Source organism: Condylura cristata, unplaced genomic scaffold, assembly GCF_000260355.1.
Source record: "Condylura cristata isolate star-nosed mole 26May11 unplaced genomic scaffold, ConCri1.0 scaffold00008, whole genome shotgun sequence".
Taxonomy (NCBI): Eukaryota; Metazoa; Chordata; class Mammalia; order Eulipotyphla; family Talpidae; genus Condylura; species Condylura cristata.
The window spans coordinates 52,790,601-52,810,692 of NW_004567109.1; the positions used below are offsets into that span (position 1 = coordinate 52,790,601).

At 41.0% G+C, this 20,092-nt stretch overlaps 1 protein-coding gene across 9 annotated transcripts in view; it reads right to left on the reverse strand.

Annotated features, from left to right (window-relative positions):
• The window catches only part of COL24A1 (collagen, type XXIV, alpha 1), a 247,039-nt gene extending 228,096 nt beyond the window's left edge, over positions 1 to 18,943 (reverse strand). For all 9 annotated transcript variants that reach the window (XR_001145261.1, XM_012722607.1, XM_012722606.1 and 6 more), the window contains exons 1-2: positions 18,877 to 18,943; positions 9,365 to 9,426 (exon numbers count right to left, since the gene is read on the reverse strand). Coding sequence is in view for 8 of the 9 variants with exons in the window: in XM_012722607.1 (XP_012578061.1) it covers positions 9,365 to 9,426; positions 18,877 to 18,942 (128 nt within the window). In the remaining variant the exon portion in view is untranslated. The remainder of the gene's footprint in view (positions 1 to 9,364; positions 9,427 to 18,876) is intronic.
• Between the last annotated feature and the right edge of the window lie 1,149 nt (positions 18,944 to 20,092).

The following is a 20,092-nucleotide window of genomic DNA, read 5'->3' on the forward strand; positions in this document are numbered from 1 at the left end:
TCCCTGGTGGCGCAGCAGGTTAAAGCACTGCACTAAGAAGATTAAGCCACTTCTGCATGAGTTCGATCCCCACCTGGCCTGCCCCGGAGGTGACCACATGGCGCGGCAGACCTCTCCTGAACCGCCCGCTGCTCCCCTCAGCAGTGTGCTTCATCGATCTGCCTGTTCTGCTCCCCACTCTGTCTCTGGTGAATCCTCTCACCCTCCGCATCTCTGGCCTGTACACCAGTTCTGTATAAATAAATAAATCTTTAAAAAAAAAAAATCTCTACATCTTCTTTTCTGAGCTCTAAAAGCTCACAAGTCACAACCTTTTAATGTTTTGCCATCTCTTCCTTTTCTTATATTTCTGCTTTATAACCTTTCTTTTCAGAAGTGATGTGAGTTTTTCCATGTGTGTGTATTCTCATTTTTCTACTTTCCCTATGTTTTAGCTTATTTTATCTCTGTGCTGTGCTAACCTCTGACTTTGTACCTGAGCCACTATAAAGTGATTGGAAGAGAAAGATAGTGGACCATTTTTTTCAAATGTCAAAACCCAAAGATCTGTTTCAGTATTACCAGAGTTCTTATCTCAAAAGACTATTTAGTATAGTCTCTGATCAAACCTAGTCCAGGAGTACATCCACAGGCAGCCTGCCCTGAACACCTTCCCCTCACGAATTCCTGCTATTGGCATAAGCTTCAGAATGAATTCTTCACCTCAGAAAGTAGATTCTTCATTTTCCTGACTATTACTGCCACTGAATCATCTTGCTATCATTTGTGCTTCTTCCTTGTTTGTCCTTCTGGGCAACTTCTGGCCTCACCAGATCCTGTGGCACTTGTTTCCTACAAGGGCTAAAGGTTAAGTACTTCAGGGTGTGCTTCTTGCTATCAAGAAGTTCAGTTTACTGGTAATTTCTAAAATCTTACTATTGACTCTACCCTATATGGTATTTGCTCTTCTCAGACTATTCTGTGAACTTGCAAGTTAAATTATTTCCCTAAGTTTGCAGAAAATGGGATTCAGGTTAATTTATTGTCATTCACCTTATTTCTTTGGTATGATATCCAGAAACATAAGAGGGCAGTTATTTGATTTCAAGTTTATACTTGAAGTCTACACTTATTTTAAAGAAAAAGAATTTGAGCACCAGAATAAGTGAAAAACAACAACAACTTGTTTAAGGTCATAGCTGATAAATGTAGAACTGAGTTTGAACCCAATTACTATGTCTTCAAAGTCTACAATCTTGGGTCCAGCACACTACCTCACAACCAATGAATTCTCCACATCACTTCATGCCTCTCTTTCCAAGTCATACTAGTTAATCATGACAGTATTATTTTCCCTCCACAGAAATTTCCAAGGGGAATTTTTCTAGGTAGCCACAGAATTGGTACCGAACGTGAAATCTAATTGTTACTCTAGTGCTAAACATTTATACCTTAGTGTGAATGTATTAGGCAAATGTTTTTAGCAGATGTTGAAGAGAGAATAGATTTTTTTAAAAAGATTTATTTATTTATTCATACAGAACTGGGGTACAGGCCAGAGATGCGGAGGGTGAGAGGATTCACCAGGAATAGAGTGGGGAGCAGAACAGGCGGATTGACTAAGTACACTGCTGAGGGGAGCAGCGGGCGGGTCAGGAGAGGTCTGCCACGCTATGTGGTCACCTCCGGGGCAGGCGGGAATTGAACTCATGCGGAAGTGGCTTAAGCTTCTTAGTGCTGTGCTTTAACCCGCTGCACCAGCAGGGAAGGCCCGAGAATAGATCCCTTTTAAGGATAAAAGGCAGAGATGAGAGAAAATGGGGAGAACAGGAGAAAAAAGGCTTCTATTAGAAGACAGACTCTAGCTTTCACTTATGTTTGGTCCTAGAAATTACTGGATTGCAATTTAAAATTAAATTTATACATCTAGCCCTAACAAACGCCTTACCAACAGTTGTTTAAAGAAAGTTACTTGCTTCTCAAATGCCCAGAAACAGATGACTGGATCAGGAAGATATGGTGTATATATACAATGAAATACTATTTAGCACTCAAAAAAGATAAATGTATGCCATTCGCAGCAAGGTGGATGGAGCTAGAAGGGACTATGCTAAGTGAAGTAAACTAGAAGGAAAAATCAGATGGTTTCACTTATAAGAGAAATATAAGGAAATCAAGTAAGGGAACAGGAAAAAAATAATAAACAACAAAATTAACAGACAACCATAAATCAGAAACTATAAATCAGGGGAGAGAGGAGAATCAAAACAGGGGAGGGAAGAACACAAGTGACTGTGGTGATGGTGCACAGGTGAACTATTATAGTGGAAATAGTGGAAATATAGTGGAAATATTACAGAGACTACACCTGAGAGGGCAGAGCATACATCGTACAAAAATGAACACTGATGTAAAATATGTATGTTATCAAAAATAAAGTTATGTGCTTCATGAGTGACCCAAACCACAGAATCAATCAATACCCTTTATGTCACTTAGGAAATCAGATACCATTTAACAGATACTCATTTTCAGTCAGATACGTTATTAGCTGTTTAACATTTTTCAAAAATAGCAGAATTCCAAAATAAAATTTCTCTGTACTAAGAGCTTTACTGTATTAAACCACAAAAATTCTCACAACAACCCTACGAAGTAGGTACCATTGCTAGCCCCCATCTGACAGTAATGAAAGCAAAGCCACACCGATATTAAGTATCTGTGGTTCCCCAGCTAGTACAGGCAGAGGCAGAACTTGAAGGCAGGCCATCCTCGAGAGCCTTAGAGGCAGCTCTTAGGAACACATCTGTTGTCCAACAGCAGAACGGACTATCTCCTTCACCTACTTGTTTCTTAAATGATGGTGGTGTCACCAAGACAACGCTTTACTCTTTTTACTGTAAACACCAAATCTAATGACCTCATCGAAACCATGATTTCAATAACCACATTGGCTGACTCACAAACCTCTCTTCTGGGTTTGCACATCCAAGTGCCTACTGAATTTATACAGTAGGGATCTGATGTCCCACAAGCAGTTTTCTAAGTCAATAAAATTTACCCCCAAATCATTCCTTTTCCTTAGTGCCCCTCTTAGTGGAGAGTTACACATCAGCAGTCACAGTAATATTTTTATGGGGTAAAATGTCATGTCACTCTCCTGTACAAAATCCTCTAATGGCTTTCTGTTACTCTAAAAATGTAATCAGAACTCTTTACATGGTATATGAAACCTGCTCCCTTCTTAGCTTTCTGAACTTAGTTTCTGTCATTTCATCCGAGCTTACTTTGCTCCAGGCAAACTGGTCTTTTCCTATCCCTTAAAAACCATTGAATTCATTTTCATCTCATTGTTATGTCTGTTTGGAATGCTCTACACCTTTTGTCCATTAAGGTCGTAGTTCAAATGTCATCTTGGAGCAGGTTTCCCTGACCACATCTTCAAAACTAAAAATAATCATTCTTACCTCAACATCTAGCCAACTCTCCAATGTCTCACTATGCTTTCTCTTCAGAGCATTAAAAATCCAGAAATATATGTATTTGCCTACAATTTGACTCACTGCCATGTTAACCCATGCAGATAGGACTTCATCTTGCTTTATTATATTCCTAGATACATAACAATTACTTCGTCGATCTGCCTGTTCTGCTCCCCACTCTGTCTATGGTGAATCCTCTCATACTCCGCATCTCTGGCCTGTACCCTAGTTCTGTATGAGTAAATAATCTTTTTTTTAAAACAGAATTCTTAATATAAATATATCCATTCGGGTAGAGATAAAAGATAATTTATAAAATGAGAATGAAGCTTTAACTTGTGTAAAACTGTTGGTAAACTGTCCACAAAGGTTTTAATTTGGCAGGAAATAAAGTGTTAAATGCATCTAGTATGAGCTACTTCTGTTAATAATAAGCACACTTAGGTTAATTTCCACAGGAAATACACTTTTAGAGATGATTATCCTACAGATATTTTCTACACATGTGGTTTTCACCTAGGGAACAGCTTGCAAATACTGTGTGTATTAAGAATTAGCTCTAAATCCCTTATGGTCTAAATTATCATGTAGAGGTGCTACAGCTATGTCAATCATATTGACAGTCAGTCCCACCAATACAGAATAACAAAGTGACTGCATCAGATAAGTGAACTGTATCTGTCATAGCTTCAGAAAACATAGTATAGTCTATATTTGTTCTGTAACAAAGTTTTACTTATAAAGTTTATATTTGATAATTTATGATTTCCTAATTGTGGGTCTGCTAGGCCTAGGTGACTTATCCAGCCTCCATCTTGTTGCCTACAGTTCTGTATTCCTAAAGCAAGGTCAAAACTGCCTGCCCATAGGAGTCAAACCCTACAAAGTGCCTTTCACATCAATTAAGAGCATAAAGCTGGGATCACTCTGGGAAGGGTGTGCATCACTGAGGTATGACAGGGAATGTCGGGGGCAGGGTGGGAGGGAAGGCTGTGGACAGATGCATGGACTTAATCCTGACTTATACATCATGAGGTATGACCTGGAACGCCTTGGGGGTGGGGGGGAGGGTGTCGTCCTTGACTGATGTATAACCAAGGACCCAGAAGCTGATCAGTGGAATGCCTTATTGATAAGACTGAAATCCTGACTGGGGAGTCAGGGTTTGATCTTCATACCAAGATATCAGATGAGAAATACAGTTCCACCTTTCCCCTGCTGCTTCTACTTCTCCCTCTCTTTTTCTACTTCCTCATATGACTAGTGCTGTAGGACTGGTTTATCAATAACAAGGCCAGGACCTTGCTCTTAAGCATCCTGCATTATGTAGCTGCTCCACGACACCTGTTTCTTTATCAGTGTGGTGCTGCCTGACACAACACCTTACCTGATAAAATTTCAAGGGATAGTTGAAGTCATGACAAATTAGAAATTTTCTTCTCAATTTTACTATTTCACTAAAGAACTCTGGTTTAAAACTACATGGGCAAAGGGAGTCCATACAAAGGATAATGGCAAAGAGAAATACCAATGCGTTTTTGAAGATTAAAAGCCTAAGAAGGAATTAGCTGAGCTGAAAATATTTTGAACATCATGGGCTTGTAGAAGCAGAGGTAATGACTGGTAGGCTAATTCACATCAGGAAAAGTCTAAAATAGAGCTCAAAATTTGAAGCACCACGAGAATCTGAATGAGGCAGTGGCAGTAATCTGTATATGGAATTGTAACCACAATAGATTAAAGCTTACCTATGTAAAAACATTGAGTCATAAAAGATAGAAGAGAAAAACCACAATAAGAGAACAAGGGGATTCAATTAATATCTACAGACTAAATCATCCCAACCCCCAAAATCTATTCATATCACTTGGCTCCAATAGTAGCAACTGTGATTATATTTTTATTTGTTTTTATTTTTTAATAGTTTATTTTTACAACATTTTGTGCCTTTTTCCACCTCAGTTGTAATCCCCATGGGCTTCCCATCACCAAGTCACCCATGTGCCATCACCATAGTCCAGTGTACTTCCCTCCCCCCACCATTTTTGATCCCCATAAAATGTCTCTAGTATATAGTTGTTCATTATTATTATTTTCTCCACTGGTCCTTTATACACCTGCTATGAGTGAAACCATCCAGTAGTTTTCCTTTTCTTTCTGGTTTATTTCACTAAGAATGATCTTTTCCAGCTCCATCTATGTTGCTGCAAAAGGCATGTGTTTATTTTTTTGGTTGTTAAGTAATATTCCATTGTGTGTATGTACCACACCTTTTTAGCACAGTCATCTACTTTTGGGCATTTGGGTTGTTTCCATGTCTTTCCAATTGTAAATAAAGCAGCAATAAACATGGAGGTGCAGGTATCTTTTTGAATAACTGTTATTATATTTTACAAGTAAAATATTGGAGTATTTTTCTCTTAACTGTACAGCCTCAGGCACTTTGGTCCAACAAGAAGATCATCATCTAAGTTCCAACCTAATAACTATGCAAAATATAACCACTTGACAAACCTATCCAAACAAATAGATTCCAACCCTATTTCAGTGCGTTACACCTAAATGCTAACACAGGTACCATACACTTAAAGAATTTTTCTGACATAAAGGGCATACCAAGACAAATAAAAATTTGTAGTAAAGAAAGACAAATGCAGTGAGCAAAAGAAGTTTAAGAAGTATTCTTATCATTAGAGATATAAGAGTAGATATTTCATCAAAGAAACATCTATTGATAACAATCTGAGTGAGAAGGTTCTTAGAATTTTTAAATATGACACAAAGAAAAAATTACAATGTTTGAAATAGTGACTTAAATCTAAAATAGAATAAAACACAACATTTGGAAAATAGGAGGTAAAAATAAGAAAGTAAGGTGTTCAACCAGGAGAAAGTAAGGTGTTCAACCAGGAGAACTAGTACCTCATCAGTAGAACTGGCATATGGAGAAAAAGCGTAAGAGAAAAATAACAGGAAAATTCAAAGAAAATGAAAGATCATTTCATACTGAAAGCTGCACTGAGTGCTCACAAAAATTGAGAAAAAATATACCAAGGCACATTACTGTGAAATTTCAAGATATCAATATAAACAGATGATCTTAAGGGCTTGAAGGAGATAAATAGGTCACATATAAAAGATCAAGAATTAGTACATTAGATTTCTTAACTGCAAAGCCAGAAGATAACAAAAGCTTTTAAATTTTGAAGGAAAACAATTTACAGCCTAAAATTTATACTCACTATTCACAAATATGTGGGTGAAATAAACATTCTCAGAAATGAATATATACTCTGTGTTGCAAAATGTACTGATACACCTTCTCAGGATGCCACTCCAATCTAGTAAGGAAATGGGTGATGCAAAAGGAAAATGAGTTCTAAAACACTGGATCTAACACAAGTGACATAAACTCTACTGAAACTTTAAAGATCTACAAATCCAGGATCAAACAGGAGAATTTTAGCTTCTAGAAGAAAGATCTCAAAGGGAAAAAAAAAATTCTTGGTGTATTTTTTTGAAGTATTGTTCAAAGAAATTTTAGAATTATTTTGGAGTGTCTGATCATTAGTTATGGTGACAGATGACAGAACACAGAGAGCAATAAAAGGAGACAATCCTGTAATATTGCATAGGAAAGGATAAGTGACTTAGTTTAAAAAAGATAATACATGGTCTTAAATTAGATAAATTAATGTTAAATTAACCAAACAGATTCAGAAAAAAAAAAAAAAAACACAACCCCTGAAAGCTGCTTACAGAACAGACATTCAAAGGGGGGCAGAGAAGGGGGGACAGAGGAGCACCAAGTTGGGAGGAAGCACAGTGGACTAGGTTGTGGGTGCCTTGATGGGAGCACTATAGTAAAAGTACCGCGAGAGTATTGGGGGTCAGGAAGGCCCTATAAACCCAAAATACAAAAAGTTTATTAAACAAATGGTAACTCAGTAAAAATAAAATTGTTAAATCCTCATCAGTAATAGAATGCCCATGCAATAAAAAATATTAGAAAATATGGAAGTTAACTGCAAAAAAGGTGCAAAAGAAGTTTGGCCAGATCTCTGGAGCTTGTAAGGTAAAGGATACTTTTGTTGGTCATCTTTTGTCTTATGACTTGTTCTTTAAATATATACTTTGCTACTTTTTAATTTTGAAAAAAAATCTCATTAATACATATTCATTTCTAAGAAGTCCACATTGGGGTAATGTCTAGCTCAAAAGGCATGTTATACAGTATTAAAGTCACAGGTGGTATCTGATCATGATGAAATCTTAATTTCTTGGAAACTGTTTTCCTAAACTGATTATTATATTATGACATTTTAACTTTCAAAGCTAGTTAACTATAAAACAAAATACCCTTAGGTGAGAATAAGCCAGTGGTTATGTTTAACACCTACCTCTGCAGGTTCATGCAGATTACAATAATATATGTAAAGGAACAGCAAAGGATGAGATAATATACAAAACAAATTTAATTAGTAATGGCGATTCTCTTTTTCTTCTCTAATGTCCAGAGGCTTAATTTTAAATCATTTCTAGACTCTGCATCAAAATACACAAGTTCATACCTTCGTTTTTCCTTTTGTTAGCCAGTAACATTTGAGGTTAGCCAGTAGCAATAGGTAATTACCTATTATTTAATTCTGTCATGGGCATACTTAGAAAAATTCTGTTATCAGACAATGGTGAAATACACACTTTTCTAACACAGTGGCTGATATAGAAGTTTTTACAAATTGAAAGACTCATGACAAAAAAATTAAGAGATATGGTTAACTCTCCCCTTTCATAGATACTTAAAGCAAAATGAAATGATTTGGTCAAGAATAACCTTTCCTGAAGAGACATATGATATGTAACTTAATTAACTATTTATCCACTAAAAAAAAAAAAAATTAGAAAATGTCTTCCAAAACAGCAGAGTTCACCTTTGTGCTGTTTTTCAGATTATTTACCTATGCCCACTTGTCAGTCTGGTCAACCAAAGCACCATCCCCAACTCTGTGGTTCCTGTCTTGCATTTCATTCATGGTTTACTTTTATCTTAATGTTATTTGGTTGATTGACCAAACTGGCAAGTGGCTCACTGGATTGGTCACTGAAATGAATACTCTGTTCTCTTAGCATGAGTCATCAGCCAGTCCTGCTAGATAGAAGGCAGAGAAGAAAAAAATTGAGGTCATGACGATATTGTAGACCCTTGCGTTTCCAGGATTTTTTCCTTTGACAATGGCATTTCTTTCTTTGATGTAGATACATGCTTTTTTCATTTTGAGGTCAGAGACATATGATTTCTATTTTAACCAGTGGTAATAAGGATATTATGTGGCAAATAGAAAATATTTGGTAAATGTTGGTTAATAAATTGGGGTATACAGAGAATCCTGAAACTATCACTAAAACTATCAGAGCAACTAGCTAGCAAGCAAAACAAAGCAGAAACACCGAATTAGTTCCCAAACCTTGCCATTGGCATGAAATTAAATCCAAGCCCACTGGTATGCAAATTTTATCTTCTTTCTTAATGACATAAATCTAAATGCGACATTTAGAATATGCTTGTGTTGTTTCATGAAGAGCAAAGGTAACCCAGTTACAGTTTGCCACCCCCAAGAACTCCCACTTAAAAATGAGGTCACAAGGGAAAGCCTTTTCACACTACAAAACTTCCCTTTTATAGAGTTTGCTTAAAAATGTAAGCAATTTCACAGACAGAAGATATGCGTAATTCCACAAAGGTCATATTTCCCCAAAAAAATTGATTCTTCACCCTTACATTCTCATTTGTACAATTTTTTATTGTTTACTTTTGAATTTAAGTTATTATCCTTTAAAGTTATGTACTTTTGTTGTCTGGGAGCAGTTTTTATATAAATAAGTTAACAAGGTGACTTTCTTACCTTGTTCTTGTGCATAAACAGCATCCCCTGTCACACATAGCACAATAAAAAGAAACAGTTTCCTTAAAAAAAAGGAAAGAAAAAACTTATTAGATGAACACTTACCACTTACAAACTGTAAATCTCATAAGGTTCAAAACAATTGTAAGATTAGTAAGTAAACTGTAATTTTAATCAGCATAGCAAGAGCTCTAAATTACATTCCAGTTTTGCCACTTACACTGAGTTGGGCACGCTTGTTAATCACTTGATGTCTCAGTTCTTTCACCTGTTGAACTATCTCAGCTTTTTCTACAATTGAAAAACTTGTAAAACACATAACAGTGTTTGGCATGTAAGCACTCATATTACCTATTACCATATCACTATCAGCACACATGTTAGGTTACCAAACGTGAAATTTCATACGAACAGAAATTTAAGCAAAATTTAAATACAGTGATTGCAAACAGATGCAATCTGTTATTTGTTTAAATCTATGCTTATAGGTAAAAGCCAACTCAGTACAGAGAGAGCAAAGCTTTTACACAAGCTTTTGATAGCATACCTCACTGTCATGAATGCTGCAAATGAATCAATTGAATCATTACAGAAATTTCAACTGATATGGGCAAATACAAAAACCATGTATTTTAGTGAAGCATATAAGATTCCCATGCACATTGTCATGCATTTAGAACAAGGTTTCTGAAATGTAGTGTGCAAAAGAACCACTTGTGAAAAATGAAAACTCTGAACCTTGTCAGAATCACCTGCACAAAATGTATGTTGCAAACTGATTTAAAGACATAGTATACCTGCTATTTATTATATTGTACTTAAAACACACTTAAATATTACTTTCTTTTAAATCACAAATTTGGCTCCTTTTATTTCAATCCTTTCTACTGATCTAGACAGTGACTTTCAAAAGTTGGTAAGCATCTGATCACCTGGAGGGCTTGTTAGAGAAGGCTGGACCTCACCCAAGAAAGACTATCTGACTCACTAGGTCTAGGGTGAGGCTAGAGAAAATGCATTAGTAACTAGTTCCCAGGTAATGCTGATACTGCAGCCCAGCAGACCACACTCTGCTCTTGAAACAGACAGCCATCAAGAGATAGGCAATGCAAGGGTTACCTTCTTTGGATATGTTTTTGACTTTCCCTGCACAGTAGAATTCACCTGAGGAATTTTTCAAACTGCTAACACTTGGATTCTGCCCTCCCCACCTCCAGAGATTGAGTTTCATTTATCACTGGAACAGGGATTTTTAACCACTTCTAGGTGATTCTAATTGGCAAACAGTTCAGGAACACTGACTGAAATCAAGATGATTTCTCTGGGTTCCCAGGATGGGTCCCAGTGTGATCTAGAGGTAAGTGAAAGGAGATTATTTCCCCTCTAAATGTATATTTGGAACAAACTGGCAAGATAAAAGCCAGCAAAATTACACAATAGTTCAGATTATAGGCACTGAAGGCGACTACCTCAGAATTGTGCTGTCTTAGCAGAAAACTGTGAAAGGAAGTAGTCTCACCTGTTAATGTGACTCATTGAGAGCCTACAGGCAACCCAGAAGATAATTTTCCATTTGGAATAAAACTAACGAATGAAGATTACAAGAACCAGCACTTACTTCACTTAGTTCAGCCAATTCATAGACTTCCCCAATGACCTTGGGGGAGCAAAATGGAAAATAAATTTCTTTCTAGACAAGTTAACAAGTCCATTCTTGGTGTGAGGCAGGCAAACCTGAACACAGAATACATCATCCTTTAGCTAAGTGATTTTAGGGGATTATGATAAATTGGTTGAGCCAGCCTTATGTAAGTTAACTATGTACACGGATGACTAATACAGGTAGAGCCATGATGGAAATAGATTTTTTTCTAAGTATGCTCCAACTAATAACCACCCAAGAAAGGAAAATCCAAGTTCCACATCAGGTGTTCAAAAACTTGTTAGTCAGCTCCAACCCCCTTTCTTTTAGCCATACAGACCCCACTACAGCTGAAACCCCCACAAATTTCAATGAGACCACATTATCTCTAGTCCCTGAAAAGACCATAAAAAGTACCTGAAATCCTCTTGAAAGAGAGTTATGGCAGAGGCTATAGCATCAAAGGACTGTAACCAAGGGAGAACAGGTCAGCCGTGCACACAACTGCAAGACCTCTCTGGCTCAGGAATTAACAAAAGGATTTAAGAAGCAGAGAAAACAGAGTTCCTACAGCAACAATTGGCTGGCTATCTCATCCCAGACAGTATCTGCAGTGTCCGAAAGTCCTAAACAAAAGACTCATCCAAGATGGCGCCACCCTGCCAATGACGGCTTGGAGCTCATGAGGAGCAGCCGGCCAGGAGCCAACTCACCACAGCTGGAGACACTCACAGATGGGGCCACTGAGATGTGGCAGCAGCCCACAGCAACAGTCTGAAGGTTGGGATGGACAGCACCCCACAATGGACCAGAGAGCAAAACAGAAGCAGCAGCACCAGGAGGCAGTACCAGATAATTAACAGCTCTCAAGAGGTGACCCAGACATGAAGTACAGGTCACCCATCAGCAGTGTTGTGCAGCACTGGTCAGTAGTGCTGGTTACCTGGTAACCAGAAGCGGAGTTAGTAGCACCAGCATTACAGCTCTTTGTGAATTGTTGGCCCACACCATCAGTACACAGCTCTTTGAAATGCTAGGCCCAGGGCCTTTTGCCCTCCTTTCAGGTTGGCAGGAGGCAAGTTATGCTGGTCCAGTCCTGTAAAGCAATCTGGCTTCTCTTCTTTCTCTGGAGGTCATGCTAGATGATGCCTCTTTCTTCAGAGGCTAGGAACAGCCTTTCTAAGAAAGAGAATGTGTTGTCTTCTTTTTGAGGTCAGAAATAGAACCTAAAAGTGCCAGGCTGCTACCGGCCTTGCCTTATATCCTTTCAGGCTCTCTCTCAAGTGTGATTGGACAGTTTTCACGCCTATGGCTGATTGGCCCATTTACCAATCAGCTCACAGCTTACACCTGATCAGTCCATACTACGCTCCAAGCACCAAATCCACAGGCTTGTCTACTGCCTGCAGCTGGAGGGAGCCACAGCCCTGTACATGGCCCAGTGGAGCCTCACTCTCTTCCCTGAAGCCTGACCCAGGGGCTGCATGCCCTGGGGCAGTGTGAGAGGGGGACCACTGCTGCCCACCATCACTGCTGGCCTCTGCTTGCAGCCTGAGACCTGTGGGGCCACTGGAAGCAGGCAGTAAAATGCCCACCACCTGCAGCCACTAGCACTGCCCAAAAGCAGCAGCCGGGCCCTGGGGACCAGGCACCCGAATTCTTGGGGGTAGTCTCCCATTTCACTCTCACACTCCACCTGGAGAATCTTAACTATCCTCATACACCTAATCTGAACATGAAGTGTCCCATCTTCCCTTGAGGACCTGACCTTTCCCTCCCCCTTGTACTCTTGATGTCTTCATGGTAATTTCATTATTGCCTACATATGTTGTACCTTTTATGATTAATTAGTAGGCCAATACCTGAGTAAGCAACAGTTCTTCATCTTTTAAAGAAAAGTGGCACTTAGTAAATATTTATAAATAGTAAAGGAATGACAATAATATCCCTCAGGAATGTTAAGTTTTCCTTATTAACCTAATGGAGAAAAAGTAAAATAAGGGTACTTTTAGTTGGATGTTCAAAGACAAAGTGAAGGGAAGAATTTTTCTTTAAAAATCTGTTCTGGTGGCCCTCCCTGGTGGCGCAGCGGGTTAAAGCACAGCATTGAGAAGATAAAGCCACTTCCGCATGAGTTCGATTCCCGCCTGCCCCGGAGGTGACCACATGGCGTGGCAGACCTCTCCTGACCCGCCCGCTGCTCCCCTCAGCAGTGTGCTTCGTTGATCTGCCTGTTCTGCGCCCCACTCTGTCTCTGGTGAAGCCTCTCGCTGCCCCTGCATCTCTGGCCTGTACCCCAGCTCTGTATGCATAAATAAATAAATCTTTAAAAAAAAAATCTGTTCTGGTAAGATAAGTAGAATCTTTTTTCTTTTTATTCTTCGATTTGTTCATTTTAATTTTTTTTCTTGTCTCTGAAGTAGAAGCACAGAGAAGATAGGAAGCTTACTGTAATCACTCTGATGAAGAGCCAGACTCCATCACCATGCACATTGGATGTCCAATGAATCCAGGCTTTCTGGGAAATGTCTAGTTGGACTCGGTTCCTTTGCTTCTTTGGCTCCTCCCTCATGGTATTACATTTACTTAATAAAGAAAAAAATATCATGTCTGCCCATGAGAGAGTTCTCAGAGGCAGGAGCTGTGCATCCTTCCTGTTTTGCTTTGCACATAGATATGAGACATACTAGAGTCCCCTTAATAAGTTAAAATTAAAACTGAATTATTTGAAAAAAGACAACACAGTTTATAAGTCAAAAGACTAATCCTGCTTCTGTTTATCCCTTGCTATGTGATCTTGGGAATGACATTACAATTTTCTGAGCCTTAGCTGACTCATTCATAATATAATGATCAATATATATATTGCATTTTTTAATTTTGCATTCCAAATATAAAATCCTATAACATGTGTGTATGGTGGGAGGCTATCAGTATACTAGCATTAGAGGCAAGGACAAGTTAGTAAGATATTCTATAAATCATATATCTAAAGGACACATTGTTTTGTTTTACCACAAATCTGGAAAGAACGTCCTACAATTTTGGCCAATACACTTCTAATTTAGTAATTTAAAAGTCGACCAAGATAAGTTAATTTGTTCAGATTGTTAATTAACTAATTGTTAATTAGTATATTCTAATTAAAAGTCTAGTTTAATAAATACGAATTTTTTCAAAATTCAAAGGTTTTTTTTGTTGTTGTTGTTGTTCATTTTTCATGTTTGGACCAAGTGTCACTAACAAAATACCAAAATTGTGTATTCTGAGGCATTTAATAAAACAAGACCAGATCTAAAAGAACTAGCAGTGTGGTAACAAATACTCAATAAAGCCTTAGAAAAGATACCCCCGTGATATTAATATTGAAGGTTATCTAACAAAACATGAAATATATTCTGCTTGTCTGGTCTGGCAGCCACATTTTCAGTCTGAAATAAGCCACAGTCAAAACATAAGTAGTATGTTAGGGGAGAAGACCTAAAGGGGATCAAACAGGAAATAAATTTCCAAAGATCATACTAAAAATATTTAAGGAACTAATATCCACCCCAGACATCTTTCAAAAAAATTCTCTTAGGGCCCTCCCTGGTGGCGCAGCGGGTTAAAGCACAGCACTGAGAATCTAAAGCCACTTCCGCATGAGTTCGATTCCCGCCTGCCCCGGAGGTGACCACATGGTGTGGCAGACCTCTCCTGACCCACCCGCTGCTCCCCTCAGCAATGTACTTTGTCGATCTGTCTGTTCTGTTCCCCACTCTGTCTCTGGTGAAGCCTCTCACAGCCCCTGAGCCTCTGGCCTGTACCCCAGTTCTGTATGCACAAATAAAAAATAAATCTTTAAAAAAAAAAATTCTCTTAGCTATTCATTCTTTTTCTTCATCTGAAGGTCTAAATTTCTTTAGGGATCTTTTTGTTTAGGGGATTCGTGAGACCCTTAGGTATTTTGATGTAGTATGTCTTCAGGCTACTGATGCTCATTCCTGCATAGATTAGGTTTATAATAGTAAGAATGACTTTGTAAGATTTTGTGAAAGGGAACTTTCAAAGAATGAGTTGGTGGTTTTCATTTAAACAAATTCAAAAGAATGAAAACATTTGAAAAACACACATGATATATATGTATGTGTATCACTAATTTCAACAATGTCCATCACACTACATTTATAAGCCAACAACGTCTCTGTCATAACAGTTTCACAGATTTTATTCTTTACAAAGCTGCTAAGATCCAGAAATAGTAATATTTCTCTCTTCCTTCCCCAAATAAATGAAACATATTTCTCATCCCACTGACTGAATGATTTAAGTGTTATTACTAATTTACATACAATGAATTTCTTGATTTTCTTAGATTAGCTTCATAATTCAACAGGTACTTGTGTAACTAATCCATTGTGAAGCACACTAGAACTTCTGGATAAATTCCAAGCAACAGGCAATTCATTAAGTGCAAAGGAAGATAAATGCTTAAGAACATCAAGTGATCAAAACATCCAGAGTCCCATCCACAGGGGAGAAGAAAAATAGATCTAAATTATACTGTGCCAGTAATACCAGTTTGTTAAACTAATAGTTGCCTTGCCTAGCAAAGTTCCTGGCACATACTAATATTAAGGATTTTTTTAATGAATGAATGAATCAGTCAATAAAACTATCAATAGGTCATAAATTTTAACAAATACATAACTTCCCTAGCATCTTCTACTTGTATACTATCCCTAAGATCAAGAAGTGGGGTATCCTCTACTGACTTAGGTAACAAAGTAATATAGATTTGTTTACCTATCCGCATTCTGTAGCTCAAATGTGTACTCCAAACAACTTTTTTTGCTTCAGGCACTCAAATGCACTGCGCTGTCTCACTCCTAAACTGTATTTTTTACTGCTCTGTCTAGAGAGCTTCCTTAATTTTCAGCCTAGATTTCCTTTCTTCTGATCAGTCTTCCTTCCAGTACTTTTCTCCCTGCCCCCTCCATGTAACTACACCTTCTAGGTGGTCTCCTGGAAGTACTCGTCTCACTTTGTTACACTTGGTTATTTCCTTTTCTATTTCTTATACGAGTAACATCATGTAGGGTAGCAACTGTGTTTCTATTAAGCTCATAATGTAACCACTTTAGGCTCATAGTTAGAGCTCAGAAAATATTTGCTGAGTAAATGCATGAGTAAGTGAATGAATGAATGAATGTTAGCCTTTTATAAGAATAAAAATGAAATGGTCTTCATGCCTTAATAAGACTCATACATTCTTAAGTAAGTCACATTTTCAAAGCATGGCAAGGAAACTAGCACAGCTATTCTAAGTCCAATAATAAATTTAGTTTTCCCCTGCAACCTCACAGATTACCAAGCAGAATGTTTGAACAACACTTACTTTCCATAAATTACAATTTTCCCCCAGAGCCCCCATACGTTTATTTTAAACATGTACTTGAACACACACACACAAATAACTAAGCAACTTAAGAAACAAAATTTCATGCCAGCTAGGAAACAGATCTCTATATTCAAAACTTTTCCCCCTCTGGTTATAGAAACCCTTTAATTACCATAATGGCTGCCTGGGAGGCTTCCCGATAAAATGTTAAATCAATGTTTCTAGCACTGACTTTTGGTTTTAATTTCCTTTTATTAACTCCACAAATTCACATTAGGTAGTCTATCCAAAAGTAGCCCCATGAAACAAAATGTCTTTAAGGATCCAGTTTTAAAACTATAAATGTTTTTGAGTGACTAATCACAATTGTGATTTAAAAAATCTGCCCCTGCTCTTACAAAACATCACCACAAAAGGATGGTGGAAAATTAAAACCTCGGGAATTTCATTAGAGACTCTAAGGTTTAATTCAGTGGTTTGACATTATCATCAGCTAATCAGTTGTGTCTCCCAAGTCCCCTTCCTATAAGGTTGGGACCATTTATTTCAAGCTCCACTCTGCATTCTTCCTGGAAACTGGGCTTTTTTAAGAAATCGTTTTCTCAGTTCAATCAGTAAGTACCTTTTCCCCACTTTGCATGTCTACAGCTGGAGTGGTGAGGGCTACAATCTGAGGCAACCTTGAATCACCTTAATTCTCTGCAGCCCAACCCCACTGGCAACTGTAGTGGAACAAACTAGACACCCCATGAGGCTTCGAGGTCCTCAGCAAGGTGTCCTTCCAGGAGGGCAGGGGAAATGAACACCTTCACCAGGGATCCACTGCTGACCCTGATGTCTCTCCACATGGGTTCCTTTCCCATTCCACGTAGTCTAATCTTTCCTCAGAGGTTCCTCAGGGTAATCCATCCTGTTTGGTTTCTCTGCCTCTATCCCCCCCCACCCCCCAATCATCTGGACCCAATTTACAAGCCCAAGAATGTATGCAGGGCCTTTTCTGGGAGCGTCTGGAAGGGATGTGTAAACCAGACAAGACAGAGAGGCCAGGAGCAGGAGATCTGCTTTAATCCACAGAGTCACAACTACCGACTGGCACTTTGGCAACGCAGAAGTCACAGTATCCAAGGGGAAACCCTGGGACAGCAGGGAGGGCAGATAGGGCACAAGGATGTGTGAGAAGGCTGCAGCTTGACAACAGTCTCTCCGGGAGGCTCTGAACCCATTCACCAGCCCTGTGTCAGCTGGAAGAAGGAGGCAGTCCCGTGGGAGGGGAGTGGCAGGGGTCCCAACCTTGCTGGTGGGTAGGGGTAGGGAGAATTGGTTCATACAGGGCCACTTCATGGTTGGGCCGAACCAGGCCTCCCACTTCCTGTGAGGATGCTCGAGGAGGTGCATCTTGGTAGCTGGAAAGCCCGGCCACGGTTTCCAGGGGTCAGAGGAGAGAAGTTCTGAGCCCTGGCCAGACTAGGTTGCACGCGCCTGGGAAGCACATGTTCATACAAACACCACCACAAGGCGGTCTTTCTCCTCACCCCGCCTCCGCCTCCGCCTGTCCTCAGCTAGCACTGTCAAGTACTGCCTCCTGCCCTCTCTCACCTACTCTCCCGAGGGGCAGTCTGGCCGGCTGGAGCACCATCACAGCCTCATTGGTCCCATCCACGCCCCCCCACCCAGAGGGCAGAAGCAAGCCCACTGACCCTTCCAGGGGGGACCAGGGGCAGCCGTCAAGGCCATGCAGCACACACACCCCATCCACGTTCTTTCCCGGTGAGGAAGTGGGAGCTGGCACAGCACCCGAAGAGGACGTGGTTCCTGAAAGGGGCCCGCGTGGACGCTCCTGGGGAAGAACAGCTCCGTCTCCAATGTCCAGACCCTTCCCGGGGTCCCCATCAGGAAGGAGCCTCGGCCGCAGATGGGCAACACTTTGATTGGCTTCTTAACACAGTGACAATTGCCTCCGAGCCCGGTGCCCTGACGCCGGGTTGTGCAGGAACCCTCTCCTCCCATTTCACAGCCCTGCCCCACTCTCGTGCCCCGCGCGCGATCCAGGTTGTACGCGCAGAGCCCAAACGACGGCTAGGGCTCCAGCAACCCCAAGGCTGGACACTCGGCGGAGCACCACGAGGAAGCGAGACCACAGCCAGAGCCCCGAGGGAGGATCAGGGAAGGAGGGCGCTGGGGCTGCGGGATCGGGAGCCCAGCTCCGGGGTAGCGCGAGGTGCTGCAGCAGGCGTTGGGACACACGCCAGCGAGCCCTTCCTCTCCGGCCGGCCGCAGGATCTCTTTAGCATAAACCGTCTAGAGACCCGCAGGCTGGAGGCTTCCTTTCAAACACGCTATTTTACAAATTGAGGAGACAAGAGGATGCCGACTCCCAACTTCAAAACGAGCCAAGGAGCGGGGAGCACTAATCTCCAACCCGCTCAGAGGATCCGGGGGGGTGGGGAGAGGGGTTGGTCTAACCCCTGCCCCAGCGGGTGGGCTACTTACGTTTCTGCCGAGTGGGAGAACTTTCCACGCCTTGTCCTGTGGGCTCCTAAATGCATTTGTATGCATTTGTCCGTGCAGCGAAGCGCTAACGGAAAACAGAAGCCAACTTCGAACTGCTAAGGTTGCAGGTACTGTCCATGAAAAAGGGGAGGGGGAGATCACGTGAAAACGACGCTCCAAAACCGCAACACCAATTTAAAAAGGGAAGGAATGCTGGGGAAGAGGACAGAGATAGCGCCCGAAGGGTCGGTAGCTAGGCTAGTCCCGGGCCGGGAAGCGTTCCCCTGGGAGGGTGGGCGAGGAGCCGGCAGCGGCGGGAGCCCGGCTGCGAGTGTACCCCTCAGTTCACTTGCGGTTCAAAGGCGACTCTGTGACTCCAGTGGAGTCCTCTGCTTTGGGCCTGGGAGGAGAAGGGGAGGTGGGAGGAGGGAAGAAGATGAAGGGGGGAGGAAGTCCTTGGAAATAACCCGCGCCGGCACATTTGTCAGGCAAGCACACACACCCACTTCGGAAATGTGCTCCGGTGCTAGCGGGCCGGTGGCAACTGCAGGCGCCCGACGGTGACTGCCGCCGGCTGCTTCCCCAGCAAGGAGAGGAGCCAAACAAATCCGGCCGGTGTTAAATTTCACCGCTCACTGACTTGCAATGACATCACCAAACAAAATGCACACCTCCCCCTCCGCCCCGCAACCTCCCCCACCCCGCGCCCTGCTCGGCGCCCCAGTCCCCTGGAGCCCAAGCGGGCGGGCGGTGCTCCCCGCGCGCGCAGCGGCAGCCAAAGCTCCGCCTGGACGCTCCGGCTTCCCACGCGGTCCTGTTCCTCTACTTTCCGAAGTTTGTAGCGAGTAATCGTCCTTCCCTGACGTGTCCACGTATTATTCTCTTTTTCAGTAGTCCCAGTTTCATGTTTTCCTTTTGCATGTCTCCCAACCGGAATCTTCCTATTTCTTAACCCACACCTTCTGAAGTTCTGTTTAGCTCAGAGGAGTCCTTCACTCTGCCCCACATTTCTTCGTTCTTTCCCTCCCTCCCTTTTCTATTCCCTCCCTCCCTCCCTTCCTTTCTTGTGACCTAAGTCATATTATAACTGACTGCAACGACTTTCAGGTTCTCATTTCTACCTTTCTTCCCCTCCACTCTCTACTCTCACCTTTCCTATTAGTACTACTGTTTTCTACGGAATTCTCTCTCCTGACTCTCCTGCCTTCTTTTCTCA